General features: G+C 42.8%; 1 protein-coding gene and 1 long non-coding RNA gene across 4 annotated transcripts; both read right to left on the bottom strand.

The window, feature by feature from the left end:
• Positions 1 to 386: 386 nt before the first annotated feature.
• LOC114557758 (uncharacterized) lies at positions 387 to 12,025 on the bottom strand. 2 transcript variants are annotated; one of them, XM_028581414.1, is made up of 5 exons: positions 11,879 to 12,025; positions 11,507 to 11,587; positions 11,263 to 11,408; positions 8,672 to 8,907; positions 387 to 844 (listed from the first exon to the last, which is right to left on the bottom strand). In XM_028581414.1, exons 3-5 carry the CDS (start codon positions 11,330 to 11,332, stop codon positions 620 to 622), a joined length of 531 nt encoding a protein of 176 aa, XP_028437215.1. In that variant the 5' UTR covers positions 11,333 to 11,408; positions 11,507 to 11,587; positions 11,879 to 12,025; the 3' UTR covers positions 387 to 619. The 2 variants fall into 2 exon arrangements, with proteins under 2 accessions (XP_028437215.1, XP_028437214.1); XM_028581413.1 differs by lacking the exon at positions 11,263 to 11,408 and having other exon boundaries at positions 11,879 to 12,024.
• Positions 12,026 to 15,273: 3,248 nt separating this feature from the next.
• LOC114557759 (uncharacterized) lies at positions 15,274 to 19,852 on the bottom strand. 2 transcript variants are annotated; one of them, XR_003692834.1, is made up of 6 exons: positions 19,818 to 19,852; positions 16,781 to 16,877; positions 16,608 to 16,631; positions 16,307 to 16,365; positions 15,951 to 16,095; positions 15,274 to 15,477 (listed from the first exon to the last, which is right to left on the bottom strand). It is a non-coding gene; the product is annotated as an uncharacterized LOC114557759 (long non-coding RNA). The 2 variants fall into 2 exon arrangements; XR_003692833.1 differs by having other exon boundaries at positions 16,608 to 16,877.
• Between the last annotated feature and the right edge of the window lie 81 nt (positions 19,853 to 19,933).

The raw sequence follows: 19,933 nt of genomic DNA, 5'->3' as shown, positions 1-19,933 counted from the left end.
ATTGCAACCTTGGCACGGTAAGATGTCCAGATAGAGCAACAGTTATTTTCTTTTTTTGCGTCCTGCTGCTCCCATCGTCAGCCAGGAAATATTTTTTTTACTAAAGCAGTATATGAAATCAGATGTATTACATACCACCATTTAGTTGTTTTGTGTTATTTAAAATATTTATAAAATATCTGATCATGCCAGACGCAACTATTCCACTCATTTTTTAAACATACTTAGCATTGCTCCCCCTGCCCCACAGCAAACTCATGGGTCAGACCCATCTGGTAGCGCAGGAGGGCCGAGACTGAGAGCTACATGGAAAGATATGCACCAAACAAGCCACTTTGAAATGTAGCTTTTTCTATGAATACAAAAGTTGGGTGACCCCCCTCCTCTGGACAAAATCTTTTTGGATGACCCTCCCCTCAACAAAGAATAAAAAGACATGACCCTCCCCTATTTTCCTCTAATAGAGCAAAAAAAAAAGCTTGAGGTGTGAGAATATATGAGAACATCCTGTCTTGACATTCTCTGTATCAAAGTAGAAACTGCAGATGCTCCTGTGCTGTTAGACCCTGTTCTACATTAAGGAATGTATCGCCCCACTTCCTGTAATGGCCCCTGATTATCACATAAGGAAAATGCAGAAGAGAGCAAGACACACTGAGAGGGTTAACTGAGGGAATACTTGTAAGCCGGCGCCATTGTTGAGCCACTCTTCATTTTCCCATACATACGTCAGCAGATCTTTTTTGTGGTGCCACCCTTCCTTTTCCCTTAAGAACTTTACCACATCTTTTGCACGGATTCTGAATGGGTTGTTAATGCAGTGTTTTTCACCAGTCATGTTGTACTAGAAACAAAAGAAAAGTGATTAAGTTAATTGTGACCTTAATGAGAGATCAATGCAATGTGCAATGTTTTATCATTTGAATATATAACACTCAGTAGATCATCTTGGCTATAAACTGTTGCTGCTCAAAACATCAACAGTAAGCTGGAAGGAAATTTGGAGATTTGAGGGTGCTGTTTAAAACCAACAATCACATTGTATACCACAGCCTCCATGTGTCCCGGTGTCATGCATAATATCACTACTGACAACTTTTGTGTTAAAAGGTCAGAAGTATTCCTTTGAGACATTTTGGGAAATATGCTTATTTGCTGAGAGATGTCTGTTAAATACAGTATGTAGCTACAGCCAATGAAAATAGAAAGAAGGAACAGTTATACATTATTAGAAGTTTGTATTGGTCCAGACTTTGGTGCCTTTTCTAATGAAGTAAATGGGCTATGGAGTTATATTCCTATCTTTATTCAAGAGTGCATTCTTTCAATTTGAGAGCATTTCTCACTGATAATACGTTCAGATTTTGTAATAATTTCCCTCAAAACCTTGCTCTCACACTTAAATAGCCACTGTTCGCGCTTCGATTTGCTCTGCTTGTGCTCAAACTTTGTGCTTGGACTCAGATATGTTGTTGCTTGGACAGATTTCCTGCTCTCAGCTTTGGGCCTTCTCCTCGCACTCAGGCTGATTCTGGGCACTTGCAAATCTTCTCCTCATGGATCTCTCCTGCGCACTCAGATATTTTAGTGTTACAATCATAGATAGTATATAAGAAGGTTACAATCCTATCAAAATTCCCCAACCAATAGAATGCCAGGTGTAGTGTTGACCAATGAAATGATCCCTGCCCCGCTGAGGCTGTGTTTGTTTTACGTTAGAACGTCTGTTGCGGACAACTGTAACCAAGTTTATTTACCCCTGTCGTCAAGTTAGGTACACAACTACGAGGGTGAATAACATAAATTAAGCACATAGCATATGGCGCTAACATATAGCCTAGCTTGATGTCCTCAAATAAATAGATTTTCTTTATAATTTAGCTAGATTGAACGACATATGACGAACAGTATGTGTGTATTTAATGACCCCACTTTGTATTTTTTCTCGTTTGGTTAACCTTGTTCCTGGGGATTTGGCTAATTTCATGTCAGAGCCAATAGTAAAACCTAAACTGTAATATAACTGAAAGAACACAAGAAACTGGATTGTTTGTGTCAGTTTTTGCATCACTGCTGTGTGTTGTTCATCAGAATTTAGTCTTTATTCCTTGATATAACATTAGTCTGAAAATGATGGATTCAAATCAGTCAGTATAAAACGTTGAAATGTTAAGTACAATTTCACCACTATAATAAAAACAGATCTAGAATTATGTCTTCTTATTTGCTTTTTTTAATTAATGCAAAGCAAACTGAACAGAAAAAACAAGTACTTTGTTTTACTTTCTTTTCTTCCAGGTGGGCCTGAAGGGCTCGACCACTGCTGCATCATAGCAGCACAGTGTCTTACCAGCAACCCATGAAAGCTAGAAGTCACCCTGCTGCTCCAGATCTACCTACTGTATGACTGGCTACAGACTACAACCATCTGGTCCAGATCTACCTACTGTATGACTGGCTACAGAATACAACCATCTGGTCCAGATCTACCTACTGTATGACTGGCTACAGACTACAACCATCTGGTCCAGATCTACCTACTGTATGACTGGCTACAGAATACAACCATCTGGTCCAGATCTACCTACTGTATGACTGGCTACAGAATACAACCATCTGGTCCAGATCTACCTACTGTATGACTGGCTACAGAATACAACCATCTGGTCCAGATCTACCTACTGTATGACTGGCTACAGAATACAACCATCTGGTCCAGATCTACCTACTGTATGACTGGCTACATACTACAACCATCTGCTCCAGATCTACCTACTGTATGGCTGACTACATACTACAACCATCTGCTCCAGATCTACCTTCTATATGGCTGGCTACAGACTACAACCATCTGCTCCAGATCTACCTACTGTATGACTGACTAGACTACAACCATCTGCTCCAGATCTACCTACTGTATGGCTGGCTACAGACTACAACCATCTGCTCCAGATCTACCTACTGTATGGCTGACTAGACTACAACCATCTGCTCCAGATCTACCTACTGTATGGCTGGCTACAGACTACAACCATCTGCTCCAGATCTACCTACTGTATGACTGACTAGACTACAACCATCTGCTCCAGATCTACCTACTGTATGACTGGCTACATACTACAACCATCTGCTCCAGATCTACCTACTGTATGACTGACTACAGACTACAACCATCTGGTCCAGATCTACCTACTGTATGGCTGATTACATACTACAACCATCTGGTCCAGATCTACCTACTGTATGACTGACTAGACAACAACCATCTGGTCCAGATCTACCTACTGTATGGCTGACTACAGACTACAACCATCTGCTCCAGATTTACCTACTGTATGGCTGACTAGACTACAACCATCCATCCATCCATCTTCGTCCGCTTATCCGGTGTCGGGTCGCGGGGGGAGCAGCTCCAGCAGGGGACCCCAAACTTCCCTTTCCCGAGCAACATTAACCAGCTCCGACTGGGGATCCTGAGCGTTCCCAGGCCAGGTTGGAGATATAATCCCTCCACCTAGTCCTGGGTCTTCCCGAGGCCTCCTCCCAGCTGGACGTGCCTGGAACACCTCCCTAGGGGGCCCCAGGGGCATCCTTACCAGATGCCCGAACCACCTCAACTGGCTCCTTTCGACGCAAAGAGCAGCGGCTCTCTCCGAGCTCCTCACGGATGACTGAGCTTCTCACCCTATCTCTAAGGGAGACGCCAGCCACCCTCCTGAGGAAACCCATTTCGCCGCTTGTACCCTGGATCTCGTTCTTTCGGTCATGACCCAGCCTTCATGACCATAGGTGAGGGTAGGAACGAAAACTGACGGGTAGATCGAGAGCTTTGCCTTCTGGCTCAGCTCTCTTTTTCGTCACAACGGTGCGATAGATTGAATGCAATACCGCACCCGCTGCGCCGATTCTCCGACCAATCTCCCGCTCCATTGTCCCCTCACTCGCATGAACAAAACCCCAAGGTACTTGAACTCCTTCACTTGGGGTAAGGACTCATTCCCTACCTGGAGAAGGCATTCCATCGGTTTCCTGCTGAGAACCATGGCCTCCGATTTAGAGGTGCTGATCCTCATCCCAACCGCTTCACACTCGGTTGCGAACCGATCCAGTGAGTGCTGAAGGTCGCAGGCCGATGATGCCATCAGGACCACATCATCTGCAAAGAGCAGCGATGAGATCCCCAGCCCACCAAACTGCAACCCCTCCCCACCCCGACTACGCCTCGATATCCTGTCCATAAATATTACAAACAGGATTGGTGACAAAGCGCAGCCCTGGCGGAGGCCAACCCTCACCTGAAACGAGTCCGACTTACTACCGAGAACCCGGACACAGCTCTCACTTTGGTCATACAGAGATTGGATGGCCCTGAGTAGAGACCCCTCACCCCATACTCCCGCAGCACCTCCCACAGTATCTCCCGGGGACCCGGTCATACGCCTTCTCCAAATCCACAAAACACATGTAGACCCGGTTGGGCATACTCCCAGGCTCCCTCCAGGATCCTTGCGAGTGAAGAGCTGGTCCGTTGTTCCACGACCAGGACGGAATCCGCATTGTTCCTCCTCAACCCGAGGTTCGACTATCGGCCGAACCCTCCTTTCCAGCACCTTGGAGTAGACTTTACCAGGGAGGCTGAGAAGTGTGATACCCCTATAATTGGCACACACCCTCTGGTCCCCCTTTTTAAAAAGAGGAACCACCACCCCAGTCTGCCACTCCTTTGGCACCGTCCCAGACTTCCACGCAATGTTGAAGAGGCGTGTCAACCAGGACAACCCCTCCACACCCAGAGCCTTGAGCATTTCTGGACGGATCTCATCAATCCCGGGGCTTTGCCACTGTGTAGTTGTTTGACTACATCAGTGACTTCCGCCTGGGAAATCGACGACAATCCCCGTTATCCTCCAGCTCTGCCTCTAACATAGAGGGCGTATTAGTCGGATTCAGGAGTTCCTCAAAGTGCTCCCTCCACCGCCCTATTACCTCCTCAGTGGAGGTCAACAGTGTCCCATCCTTACTGTACACAGCTTGGATGGTTCCCCGCTTCCCCCTCCTGAGGTGGCGAACAGTTTTCCAGAAACACTTTGGTGCCGACCGAAAGTCCTTCTCCATGTCTTCTCCAAACTTCTCCCACACCCGCTGCTTTGCCTCTTTCACGGCAGAGGCTGCAGCCCTTCGGGCCCCTCGGTACCCTGCAACTGCCTCCGGAGTCCTCCGAGATAACATATCCCGGAAGGACTCCTTCTTCAGTCGGACGGCTTCCCTGACCACTGGTGTCCACCACGGTGTTCGTGGGTTACCGCCCCTTGAGGCACCTAAGATCCTAAGACCACAGCTCCTCGCCGCAGCTTCAGCAATGGAAACTTTGAACATTGTCCACTCGGGTTCAATGCCCCCAGCCTCCACAGGGATGCACGAAAAAGCTCCGCCCGGAGGTGTGAGTTGAAAGTCTGTCGGACAGGGGCCTCCTCCAGACGTTCCCAATTTACCCGCACTACGTTTGGGCTTACCAGGTCTGTCCAGAGTCTTCCCCACCCCCTGACCCAACTCACCACCAGATGGTGATCGGTTGACAGCTCTGCCCCTCTCTTCACCCGAGTGTCCAAAACATACGGCCTCAGATCAGATGAAACGATTATGAAATCGATCATTGACCTTCGGCCTAGGGTGCTCTGGTACCAGGTACACTTATGAGCATCCCTATGTTCGAACATGGTGTTCGTTATAGACAATCCATGACTAGCACAGAAGTCCAACAACAAACAACCACTCTGGTTTAGATCAGGAGGCCGTTCCTCCCAATCACGCCTCCAGGTGTCTCCATCATTGCCCACGTGTGCGTTGAAGTCCCCCAGCAGAACAATGGAGTCCCCCACTGGAGCCCCATGCAGGACTCCAGTCAAGGTCTCCAAGAAGGCCGAATACTCCGAACTCCTGTTTGGTGCATATGCACAAACAACAGTCAGAGTTTTCCCCCCACAACCCGCAGGCGTGGGGAGGCGACCCTCTCGTCCCACCGGGTAAACTCCAACACAGCGGCGCCAGCCGGGGCTTGTGAGTATCCCCACACCCGCCCGGGCGCCTCACACCCTGGGCAACTCCGGAGAAGAAAAGAGTCCAACCCCTATCCAGGAGTATGGTTCCAGAACCGAGACTGTGCGTGAGGTAAGCCCCACCAGATCTAACCGGTAGCGCTCCACCTCCCGCACCAGTTCCGGCTCCTTCCCCCACAGAGGGTGACGTTCCACGTCCCCAGAGCCAGCGTCTGCCGCCCGGGTCTGGTCCGTCCGAGGCCCCTGACCTTCACTGCCACCCATGTGGCATCGCACCCGACCCCAACGGTTCCTCCCACAGGTGGTGGGCCCATGGGCTGGAGAGATGGGAGCCACGTAGCTTGTTCGGGCTGTGCCCGGCCGGGCTCCGTGGCAAACCCGGCCACCAGGCGCTCGCCGACGAGCCCGCCGTCTGGGCCTGGCTCCAGACGGGGGCCCCGGGCTTCCTCCGGGCAGGGTCACTCCATCTCTACCTTGCTTCTTCATTGGGGTTTTTGAACCATTCTTTGTCTGGCCCCTCACCTGAGACCACTTTGCCTTGGGAGACCCTACCAGGAGCACAAAGCTCCAGACAACACAGCCCTCAGGTTCACAGAGACACACAAACCTCTCCACCACGATAAGGTGATGGTTCACGGAGAAGGACTACAACCATCTGCTCCAGATCTACCTACTGTATGACTGATTACAGACTACAACCATCTGGTCCAGATCTACCTACTGTATGGCTGATTACATACTACAACCATCTGGTCCAGATCTACCTACTGTATGACTGACTAGACAACAACCATCTGGTCCAGATCTACCTACTGTATGGCTGACTACAGACTACAACCATCTGCTCCAGATCTACCTACTGTATGGCTGACTAGACTACAACCATCTGCTCCAGATCTACCTACTGTATGACTGGCTACATACTACAACCATCTGCTCCAGATCTACCTACTGTATGGCTGACTACATACTACAACCATCTGCTCCAGATCTACCTACTGTATGGCTGACTACATACTACAACCATCTGCTCCAGATCTACCTACTGTATGGCTGACTACAGACTACAACCATCTGCTCCAGATCTACCTACTGTATGGCTGACTACATACTACAACCATCTGCTCCAGATCTACCTACTGTATGGCTGACTACAGACTACAACCATCTACAAGTTTAGTTTGTAGTGAACATCATCAACAGCTGCACTTAGTCTCTTGGGGTCATATGGGACTTGGTTGTTCTCCATACTGCATCATACACTATACTATTTTTCTGTTTTGTTATATTAGTAGTCTACTGACAACAGTAAGTATCATTACTTAATCACAGTATATATTATTCTGGTGTACACTGTTGACTTGACTCCCTGCTATTGATTATACATCACTTTAGCTTACTACCTCATAACTTTGCCTTAATTGCTCTTATATAGTTAATTTATCTTCTATTAGTTGCATATACCTCCTATTTAATTTAATTATTCTTAATTTGTGTTGCAATACCTGAATTATCCCTCTTGTGAACGCTAGGCTTATCTTATCTTTATTTTAGTTCATAACATAACCCTGCTCACAAACTCACCTGTACCTGGGTCATCTGTTTGCCAATATCAGTGTTCCTGCTACAGTAAATCCTACAGGCAAAGTGTACTGCTTCACAGTAGTATGAACCATATGCTTTTTTGTGTCAAATATTGTGCAGTTTATGAATTGTTTTGCAGAGGTGTTATTACAAAATCAGAACGTAATATCAGTGAAAAATGCTCTGAAATTGTAAGAAAAATATTTCCACAAAATAAAAGCACATTGCGTGACGTTAACTGAAATTAACTTTTATTTAAATATACGCGTTTGTTTTCCTTGGTATTTGTCTCCAAACAGATAATAGCTCTGTCCAGCTCCATCCAAGCCCCTGTTTGTTTCAAGATGGCTGCGACATCATATATTTTATATATTGGTTGAAATGGTCTTTTCACCCCGACACAAAGTAGTATTAACAAAGAAACTGAAGGAAAACCGTTTTTCTAACAGCTTCCTTACCCACTGCTTGAGAACTTTTGCAAATGTGCGCCATATCTTTCTCACAAGCCAATCAAAGCAGACTGGGTCAATCTCGGACAATACAAGAAAATAAAGTGTTTTTTGAACATTAAAGCATGTAAACATTTTCTAGTAGACACCTAAAATAGTATTAACCTGAAAATGAACATGACATGTCTCCTTTAATGAAAGACTGGAAGCAAGGGAAAACCACTAGCCTGGCTCTGTCGAAAGAAAGAGAAGAATCAGCCTCGCAGCACCTCTGAAGCTTATTAATTCAAAGATATATTTCTTTCTTTTAATCCGTTTGAAAACTGTGGCAACCTCACGGTGAGGACAAGACCCAAGGAAGTCGCAAGAGAAGTCACAAAAAATACTTCAGAACATAAAAACCGTCATAAAAACCAAAACTTGTCATTTTTATACTTCAGTCCTTCCAAATAAGTGTTTTTCCCAAAATGTCAAACTATTCATGTAAGCCTTGGTCTGATCTTCATAAAATGTGTCATGCTTTAATAAATTGGCAAGGCAGTATCAAAAATGGTGATGGGCCACTTTTAATCAGCCACGTACCTGCAGTGCAAATCTCACTCCGTAACGCACATAGGTAGCAAGGTGTTCACAGTTGTTGGCCAAGAAATTATACGGCCAACAGTTGGCTTTTCGTTTGTTGATGCGCGCGGTCATTTCTGCCTCAGTTCCTGCCTTGTACTCCTTTCCTTTCTTGTCCGTGAATCCATCGAGGTAATTGAACACCTCAGGCTCCTCAGTCATGTCCAGTTTAGAGAAAACACAGGAAGGCTTTTTGTCTATAACCAGGGAATAAATTATTAGATGTACAGTATGTAAACATTTACAATACATGTATACTTATTTCTGTCTGAAAGTTCTTTTTTTGAACATAAGCCTAGGACTCGACACTACTGAGCCTTTACCAGGCTCAGTGCTTTAAGCTAGATGCTAACAGCAGATGTGTTTTCCATGGCATGTTAGTATCCTAGCATTTGCCAATTAGCACTAAACACAAAGTACAACAGAGGGGGATTATAATTAGCTTTGCAGGTATTTCATCATACACCCAAGCATTTGTCACATTAATATAATAATGACTCTTGCCACTTTTCCGCCTCTCTCCATGAAACGTGCTATTTATTCAAAATAGAGTTGTGATTTTCCTGCTCTACCATGCGACTTTCTTCAAAACCGAAGGTTTCTGGATTATCAGAGGAAACAACACACATTCATGCTAAACTCATGCTCATCTTCCAACAGTATTTCTAACCGGGGATTTCCACCAAATGCGTAACGGCTGCGGAACGTCTCCGAAACGGCGGCGGAGTCATTAGGTTTCCATTAAAGTCAATGTGTGCATTTCCACCGGTTGCATAACGGCTGCGTTCCGACTGCGTCCCAGCTCCGGCGGTCCGCAGCCCTCATACGCAGAGCTTCTATTTTTGCCGGACGCCGGAGAGCTCCGCACTATACACTATGGCTCCACAGCAATTCTAGCCTGACAAGCCAGACCCACATCCAGATGTAGGGTCTGGGAACTCACCATTGACAGAGCTCGATCCGAGGGGCGGGATAAATGGTTGTCTTTCAAATTCCCTCTGCACGTAATAGGCGCTACAACCAGGCAGAGCAACGAAGAAGGTAGCGGAGCTAGTTGATAGATTAAACTTTTGCCGTATCCGGTCGGCAAAACTCCGACCACATCTTCCTTTTTTAAGAATGATTTCTGTGTTCTTTGTTCTTTTATCAAAGAAAAGCTGAACTCCAAGTCTTCCAGAAGTCCGCTGTTCCCAGCAGCAGCAGCCATAAGCCCCGCCCACCGACTCTATACACAATGTGATTGGCCTGACCAAAATTTGGTTTTTGCTGCTTGAAAGTCAACGGAGAGTGCCTAGACCCCCCCCTGGCTGCCAAATAAATTTGCTGCCACTAGGGGGAGTCTAGATTTCTAGGCTACAGCAATTCAGCACACAGCAGATAGTGCGGGACAGGAAGTCGAGCACAGAAACAAAATAAACATCCGGTTAATTTTCAAAATAAAATACACCGTGCTTACGGTGGATCAGATTTCCCTGCACTACACCTTGAAAACACAGCACAGAGTTGTTTCCCCTCTAGTCCTCTGGATGGAAACTAACTGTTGTTGGTTTTGTGGTTCTATTCTACCTGAATTCGCGATAACTTGTGGGTCCTCGTGACTACAGCTGTCAGTCATGGCCGCAGCCGTGCCGCAACAAATCCGGACCTGGTGGGTATTGACGGACGGCGGAGCACGCAGCAGACACGCAGCGGAGCCGCTGTCGATTTATGCTACCTATCGAGATGTGCTACTTAGCGGTTCTGCGCATGCGCACGACCCACAAGCATGGTCTGATTCCCCGCCCATAAATCTATGCAACCTTGCGGTCGGACATACGGCCGATACTGTGGTTAATAGAGTAATATCTAATAAATAATTTATTCATTGTACCTTTTGATAGGGTATATTTGTCTATCAGAATACGCTACCACTGAAATATTCAATAAATATAATTTAATAGAATATCAAAATATGCTCCTTATCTCCTGACAGTGCACATGGAGTGAGTAGTGGTGCAATATATAATGATTCTGTTGGGGGAGCATTATTTGATAGGGTATATTTGTCTATCAGAATATGCTACCACTGAAATATTCAATAAAGATATAATGGAGTATCAAAATATTCTCAAATAAACATAAGATGTCAATACTGTTAGAGTTATACCTCTATGGGATTCAGCCTGCCTGCACATTTGGAAATATGCAGGCAAATATATCACATAAGGAAGCACATTTCGATAGGGCAGCGCGACTCGATAGACTCTACTATCGATTTACGCTACGGTAGCATTTTTCGACAAGGCAGCATAGATCGTCAGAACACCGGTCCGCAGCTGTTGGTGGAAATCCCCGGTTACTCTGCTGGAAGATGTTATGGTGCATGAGTGTTGATATAATTCCAATTTGTGGAGGTAGCTGAGCAAAGCATTAAAAAATCCCATTCAGCATATAGTCCATGTACTGTATGGTAAAGATGATGCTAGCTGATATCAAACACCTTAGGTTTGTTTGTTGTTCTCACTGTTAGATTGAATTGGTTTACTGCCTTTGGAGTTTCTAAATATACGTACTTATGCGTTCAAATATGTTCTGCCCTTCTTTTTTTACCAGGGAGTGGTCTGTCGCCCACATAGACAGCATAGTGCTGGTAGAAAATGCTTTTCCCCAAAACCGTCTTACAACTGGGTTTGAAAGAAATTATATCTCCAAACTGGAACTGTTAAAGAAAGAAATGGAAATGGAAGAAATTAATTTACTGATCTTTTAGAGCACCCCAATACGGCAGAAATACAATACTGAAAGTTATTAACTTACTCCATTTATGTCGACTGTGATCACCCGTTGAATGATCAAAGCCACCAAGATCAGCTTCCTCATTTTTCCGGCAGTGAACGGCTGTGATGAACATTACCGTAAGGTTATCTGAAACTGATCTTTTACTAAACTCATTTGATTTTACAAGTAAAGACGTTTTCAAAAAAATTCTAGAGAGGGAAATTCATGCACCGAGGGTATATAGAATGGCAGACACAACAGACTAAAGAATAATGCTTCAACCTCAAAACGTTTCCCACGGAATTTAAGTATTCAAGAAATGAGACTGAGTTTGAGGAAGGACAGAAAGTAGAAAAGTAATAAAAAGAAAAGACAGAAAGCAGACAGGAGACAGATGAAATGATGACCTACCACGGAGGTGTTGAGGAGATGAAGTAAGCAGTACAATCACGCTTCTTGACACCCTGAAACTACACACACACACACACACACACACACACACAGAAGAAAGACCAAAAGCTGTTGGGGAAGTGATACACATTCACTTATTTCCACTTAGATGCACACTTGTCTTCCTGCAGCTTGTACACTTTTAAGCAGATTCATGCATGCTTGCGCACACAAACAATCACATATATACTATAATTTGGGGTGGCAGTAGTGGCCTAACACACACACACGCCAAGACTGGCTATATGGAATTTGGACCCATATGGGCCACTACTGATAATATGTCTTTGGTTAATTTTGATAAGTTTAAATTTTAGGCATGCAGCCACTGATTTTCAAGATTGTAAAAACGTGCATATTGCTCAGGGCTGTATGACGTATTCTCTTAATGAACTAGTTTCCTTTTGATTTGAAACTCTTCTTACTGTAGCTGTACGTTACACCGTGTCTCTAGTCCTCCTTCTCTGAATACACAGGATGCATTCAGGCACAGTATTAAGAGTTGGTCACAGGCGTATTTGTAGAGCTTAGAGCCCAACACAATCACTGAGTTCTGTGTGAAAATAGCCTTTTTTATAGACCGCTGTAATAATTAATATAGGAGGGCATCTGTTCTGTCAGTCACTCATACTGAAAACCTCTTGTAATAAATAATAATAATAATAATAATAATAATAATACATTTAATTTATAATGCACTTTTCATCAGAGATCTCAAAGTGCTACAGGTTAGAAATAAAAACGATAAAAAACCAAAAAGATAAGTAGTTTAAAATACAAGAATAAAAATAAAAATAAAACATCTAAAAGGGACCAAAAGCTTTGCAAAAGAAAAATGTTTTAAGGCCTTTTTTAAAACAGTCAGTGGATTGAGGTGCCCTCAAGGTGTCAGGGAGGGCATTCCACAGATGTGGGGCAGCAGCACAGAAGGCCCTATCTCCCATTGTCCTGAGTCCGGTTCTGGGTATGTGGAGGAGGTTTGAGTGAGTGGAGCGGAGGGAGCGTGTTGTGTTTTGAGGGTTGATAAGTTCTTTGAGGTAGGGAGGGGCATGTCCATGGATGCGTTGATGTGTGAGGAGGGAAACCTTGTATTCAATCCTGGTGGAGACGGGAAGCCAGTGGAGTGTGTGGAGAATGGGTGTAATGTGCTCATGTTTCCGCACTCTCATCAGGATCCTAGCTGCAGAGTTTTGTATGTACTGAAGCCTCTGCAGGCTCTTTCCAGGAATCCCAATGAGCAGTGCATTACAGTAGTCCAGTCTGGAGGAGACAAAGGCATGAACCAGCTTTTCGGCATCTGAGAGGGAGAGAATGGGGCGAAGTTTGGAGATGTTACTGAGGTGGTAGAAGGAGGTCTTGCATAGGTGATTTATATGGGCTTCAAAAGTGAGTTGGGAGTCCATTTTTACACCAAGATTTGTGACTGTTGATGAGAGGGGGATGTTGGAGCCAGAAATGATTTGGTCTGGTGAGGAGTGCCAACCAGGATGGCTTCAGTTTTGGAGCTGTTGAGTTGAAGGAAGTTGTGCTCCATCCATACCTTTATCTCCTCCAGACAGGTGGTGAGATTTGATGGGGATGACTGTGACTGTGGGGTTTCTGTTGTGGCATTTACATAGAGCTGTGTGTCATCGGCATAGCAGTGGAAGGAAATTTTGTGACGGTTGATGATTTGGCCAAGGGGGGTGAGGTAGAGAATGAAGAGGATGGGGCCAAGGACTGACCCCTGGGGGACACCGCAAGTAACTGTGTGTGGATTTGATTTGGAGTGGCTCAGGGAGATGTCTTATGTGCTGTTAGACCCTGTTCTGCATTAAGTAATGCTTGTGGGACAACTAGTTACCTTCCAGTTTTACCACCAATTCAGTATGGAAAGGCTGACCTTTGTGTAAGTTGTGCCATGTTTTTTATTTGGGATTTCGGGATTGTCAAAATAGTCTTGATATGCAAGCAATGCTTTACGTTTCTTGAGACAGTATAACCATTTTTTTACACCAACATGAACAATAAAACACCCACAGCACTTGCTCATTGTTTTGATTTCAAATAACACAACATGTCACATCAGGATGGAGCAGAAGAGAGCAAGACAGGCTGAGAGGGCTGATTGATGGAGTACTTGTTAGCTGTTGGAACTGCTGGGCTCGTTGGGGCACTCCAAAAATTCCTTTACATACTTCAGCACTACACCAGACATGTTGAACTGTAAACAAAACAAGAGTGATTACATTAATTGTGACCCTGCTGAGAGATACATACATTATCATCACAAGCCGGCAGTGTTAAATTCAGCGTACATTATATAGAGAAACCAGAACTTGTTAGTCAGTCACACTGATTTGTAATAATGTAAATAACATAACAAGCTTTGGAGCAACATGTTGAGTGTGTCTGGATAGACAATAACTGTTTTGGGAATGACATTTTGGGAAATACACTACGCCTATTTGCTGAGAGATGTGTGTTAAACATGACGCTACAGCTAGCTTAGCCTAAGGGCTCCTGCACACTGCCTGTGTGGCGTGAGCGTGGGTCCATTTTTATTTTGGCTCCCATGTTAACAGGTTAGAGCTTACATATTGCCTGCGTGACACGCACGTCTCAAAAACGTGTGCATGCTAGAAAATAGAAATAGAACTGACGCCTAATTTTTAGGTGACACACAAGCATGTTGGAAGCGTTTCCAGGCAAAATAGAATAGGAAAATGTTTATATATCATTTTGACACAAATACATTTAATAAATGACATTTTGATGTTTGAAAGTCTCTAGCTGTTGACATGAATGCAGAAAAAAAAAGAATTATCGATTTTCAAATTTTGAACCTGTCAATACAGAACGAAATATTCTGTAGCTTATTTTCCGGTCAATACTGCCGACATTGTCTTTGCTGTAATCAAAATAAAGTTGAAGAACATGCTATAATTTCATTTTATCAGTGAGAAACATCTATGTGTCCAGACAAGGCTAGGAGCAGCAGCTGTCAGACACGTTTCTGGTGTGCAAAAATATAGAAAACTCCACGCAGCCGCCACGCAACTGACGCAGGCAGTGTGCAGGAAATCTGTGCCTAAAATGGACATATCATAAAACTCACTTTTTCAATGCTTGTGCACATACATTTGGGTATCTGCTGTTTCCCCCTTTCTAGACTTTTGTGTTACACTAAGCTAACTGCCTCTCTGCAAATAAGCGTATTTCCCAAAATGTCAAACTCTATTCTTTTAAGCTCTTGCTGGTACTTAATGAAATTGGTCATTCTTTCGTCAATTAGCGAGGCAGTAGGAAAAATGGTGATGGGCCACTGTTAAATCAGCCACGTACCTGCAGTGCTACCTTCACTCCATAACGCACATAGGTAGCAAGGCGTTCACAGTTGTTGCTAATGACTTCATACGCCCAACATCTGTTTTTTGGATTGGTTAATGCGCTCAAATTATTTAGTTTAGTTCCTGCCTTGTACTCCTGTCCATTCTTGCCCTTATATTCATCGAGGTAATTGGTCACCTGAGGCTCCTCAGCCATGTCCAGTGTAGAGAAAACACAGGAAGGCTTATTGTCTATAACCAGGGAATAAATTGTTAGAGGTAGCCTACAGTACATTTACAATAAATGTATACCTATTTCTGTCAAACTAGCTCTTTTTTCATAAACAAGCCTGGGAGTCTGTACTATGTACCAGGCTCAGTGATGCCAACAGCAGATATGTTTCCAACGTTCATATCTTATTTAATCATGTTAGCATCCTAGTGTTAATTAGCACTAAACACAACTGATGGGGGTCATTATGTAATTATTTGTGCAGATTTGGATGTAGCTTGTTTGAGCAAAGCATAACAAAAGCACCTTCAGTATAATGTAGCTGTCTACTGTATGGTAGAGATGAGATACTCTCATTAAAATTTGTGATAGGGTTTTTCAGCATGATGGTGATGTGATGCTAGACTCTAACATCTGAGGTTTGGTTTATTGTTGCTGTCACTGGAAGATAAAAAGTGTTAATTGGCCTTTTTCAATTTGTATGCATACGTACTCAGGCATTCATATATGTTCGCCCCGTTGCCTTTACCGGGAAGGTCTTCATCACCCACATAAATAGCAAAGTGCTGGTAGATAAATTGTTTCCCAGCAATCGTCATACACCTAGGTTTGAAAGAAATGATATCTCCAAACTGGAACTGTGAAAGAAAGAAATGGAAATATAAGAGATGCATTTACTGAAACATTATAGAACACCACGATCCAACTGACTTAAAATGATGTGTATGAAATAAAACAACATTAACTCAAAAAGTTTTCAAGACTGTGTTCAAGGAAGGACAGAAAGTAGAAAAGTAATCAGAAGAAAAGACAGATAGTAGACAGTGGACTGATGTAATGATGACCTACCATGGAGGTATTGGGGAGATGAAGTAAACAGTACAATCAAGCTTCTTGACACCCTGAAACTACGCACACACACACACACACACACACACACACACACGTCTTAACAAACAGTTCACCAAATTGGGATCTTTCTCTGGGATTTTCTCTACAATCCATAGGCCAAAAATTCAACAATGTTCAATATTTTGCTAAACCAAACATGTCCTCAAAGCAATTTCTGTCATTATAACACAAAGATTACCACCAATTCACAGCTAGAATTTAGGGTAAGGACATTTCTTCCTAGTGCCAAAGGTCTTACCTTCTTCAATGACATCGAGGAAGCCTGTTGAAGCAGAGGAAGGCATCACCTTATATTCAGTTATCAGCATATCTGATAATATTGTGTCTTTGTTCAGCCCATGTGTCAAATTTTTTAATTAGCAATAAACTCCATCACACAATTCTTCATATTCACAGTTGGGAATTCCTCACAAACTTTGTCTTCTGTACTGGTCACCATTGTTAAACTCCATAGGTGTTAAGTGCTTTGTGTCTGAGGCCAGGATGGGGATTTTCTTGTCACAAGCTCCTAAAAGAAAAGAAAAGTTTGGTTGATGTGGTGCATTTTATTCCTGTCGTCCTCACAGAAAAGCAAACGACATCTTGAGAAATCAAATTGAAATTGTATCACAAAACCTCTTTTAGCTCTTAGCTTTGGTTTTTACTGCACATTTATGGTATGATTAATTATCACCCTCTTTTTTAAAGATTATTTTTTTGGGACTTTTCCCTTTGTTATAGGGGACAGTGAACAGACATGAAAGGGTGAGAGAGATGGGGGATGACATGCAGCACAGGGCCACAAGTCAGATTCGAACCCAGGCCACTGACTCAGCCAACATGGGGCGAACGCTCTTACTGGGTGAGCTAGAGGCCACCCCTAAACCTCTTTTCCAACGGTGGCAGGCAGCTGTTGTCATCAGACAAGCTCTGATAAACTGTACACTACCTGCGCAGGTGAACACAACAGATTAAGAGACGCATATTTTCCTCACAGGATTGTAGAGACCAATAACAGAGCTAAAATGAGTGAATATTGGACTTACATTCATCAGGTGGAAACACAAAAAAAAGTACTATAAAATGTGTTGAAAAGCTATTAAAGTTAGCTAAAAACTGTTACAGCAGTGGGCATTATCTGTATTTTTTATGCAATGAAGTGTGGACATTATTGAAAACAAAATAGTTACTATGAGTTGGAATGTTACAGAGACGTGTACTTTCTGTTATTTATATTTTGTTACAGTAATGTGTATACTTCTCTCTCTCTTTGTGTTCAAAGGTTTTTCACCTGCTAAAAGGCTAAACTGCTATAAACTAGACTAAACTATTAAACATCTTAAGACCTATAAAAAAATCCAAATGGCTGAAGCAATAATTCAAATGGCACTGTCAAGTTGGACTGCTGAAGTCTGCCAACATAAAAGGAGGAAAAAAGGAAAAGAGGTGTTTGGTCATTGAGTGAAATACAGTTCTTAATTCCGGGGTGGATGCATCAAATCCTGTTCAAGTGGGGAATCTGCACAACAATTAGAGGAGATTTGACAATGTTGCTGTATATGTCTGATAGCAGTAAGGAAGCAGCTGTTTGCTAATATGTTAGAGATACCAACTCTAAAAGGCAAAAAGATATTTAAGTGCTGAGTGACTGTCTCCATGTTTTAGAGTTCTCTTGAAGACGAGAGGCTACCTTTTTCTGATTTAAGCATGACTGTTACCAGAAGGTTCCATGTGTAATTCCCCAATTACCCCACATGTCTGCCAAATTACAATACACTATGCTTAATGTTACTTCATAGCTCTTTCAATGCTTGTTTAAAGCTGCATATAATTGAGACCATTATATGAACTCTCAAAAGACAAATGTACTTTGCAGCAGTCATAAAATATAAAGACATACTTTGTTCTAACAGCTTATTCATAGAGGGCATTCTACTGTACATTATGCAAAAGCCTTTTTCGCTTAAGGTGATATTCAATAAAATAAAGAGCTCATTTGAATAAGTATATTCACACACTGCTCAGATACAGTTCCAGCGAGAGCTACCTTCTTTTACAATTATAATGTATTCAAATAACAACTCTACAGGATATGAGAAACACTGCACACATCATCTGTACTTGCAAGCATTGTATTCCTGAAATGTTCTTTTAAAATAAAGTGAAATGAAGCAATCGTCCCACATTCTTGCAATCATTTACCTTAAGGAAGTGACAATGGCTTGAAAAAGAAAGTAAAAAGAAAATATCTAGCCCTCCCTCTTTTCATATCAACTAGCTGCACTGACGTGTCTGGTAATACTGATTATTTCAGTTCTGTTGAAAGTCTCGTTTGTCACGTTTGTTGTGCCTTGTTAAACAGTTCTACATGATCTTTTTAGTGAAAGCATCACACAGATTTGGGATATTCTATGTAATTTCATTGTTGTGTTTGTTACCTAATCGTTATGTTTGTTACCTACGTTCTGAGGTGTCTGTTGAGTTTTGTGGCTTGTATCATTTGGAATCACATTGTTTCATCTTCCAAGAATTAAGTCCCATTTAGTCCGTAGTATGGGAACTACCCCTCTTTATTTCAATCTTCTCGTTTTCCAGTAGTTTTACCCACTGTAATGGGAAAATTACATTTAAGCATAATTCCTTATATTTTTTATGTTTTATTTGTACTTTAATTCTCTCACAAATGCTGAAAGAAATTATCTCATTTCCCACATGTAGATTTTGATTCTAACTTTGTGAGACATAATGGAACATAATGTGAGCACTGTTAGCCTGAACCGATAAAGGTACTATCTCTAGTTTTCCCATGCCAGTTAAGATGTAACTGGGGGGTGAAAGTCGTAGAGGGAGGAGGAGGTGAGATGGCTCCAAGATGTCTCTTGTATTTCTTGATTGTCTTCATGTGTATCAGATTGCCTGTAAAAATTGTAGCGTCATAATAAGTGAAGTGCGTGTGTGCTGTCACTCTGAAGATGCATATAAGCCTGGTGTTCTGTTCACTCATTTGAGGGACTGACTCCACACTGGGCTGTTGCCTTTTGTGAAATCATGTTGCTCCTATATTTGTAAATATATATATATATATATATATATATATATATATATATATATATATATATATATATATATAAATATTAGGGCTGTCAATCGATTAAAAAAAATTAACTAATTAATTGCACAATTTGCTGTAATTAATCGCGATTAATCTCTTTTTTAAATTGAGACTGAAGCTTATAATAATGGATATTTAAATGCTAAATTACTTTGCAAATATATATATATAATATATTTTTGTCACCATCCCCGGCTGCTGTCGCCTGCTCTCGTCTACTTTACAGGCGAGGCGCAGTTCATCTCCAACGAGCCTATGTTCAGTCGGCGGCAGGGCAGTCGGGACTCACCCGGAAATGGCGAGCGGAATGAGGTAACTAGAGTCTCTCAAAATCTGACGAAAATCTTTTAAATTGACCTTTGTTGAGCTGAAATGAAGACAGATTCAGCAACTGCATCACGGCTTATTTCTCGCTTAAAATGTTTTCAGAAACATGTTTCAGTGAACTATTTTAGTACAATATGAGATCGTAT

The sequence above is a fragment of the Perca flavescens genome, chromosome 6 (genome assembly GCF_004354835.1).
Source record: "Perca flavescens isolate YP-PL-M2 chromosome 6, PFLA_1.0, whole genome shotgun sequence".
Taxonomy (NCBI): domain Eukaryota; kingdom Metazoa; phylum Chordata; class Actinopteri; order Perciformes; family Percidae; genus Perca; species Perca flavescens.
The sequence above is the reverse complement of the archived record's forward strand: the minus strand, read 5'-3'. Positions and strand labels throughout refer to the sequence as shown.

What these genes read in the sequence shown, in the direction of transcription:
- LOC114557758 (XM_028581413.1), bottom strand. Translation starts at nt 12,008, where the DNA reads ATGTGTATCACTTCCCCAACAGCTTTTGGTCTTTCTTCTGTGTGTGTG. An exon ending in ATCTCCTCAACACCTCCGTG is followed by an intron (nt 11,588 to 11,878) that starts GTAGGTCATCAT and finishes TGTTCATCACAG; the next exon opens with CCGTTCACTGCCGGAAAAAT. An exon ending in TCACAGTCGACATAAATGGA is followed by an intron (nt 8,908 to 11,506) that starts GTAAGTTAATAA and finishes CCCTGGTTATAG; the next exon opens with ACAAAAAGCCTTCCTGTGTT.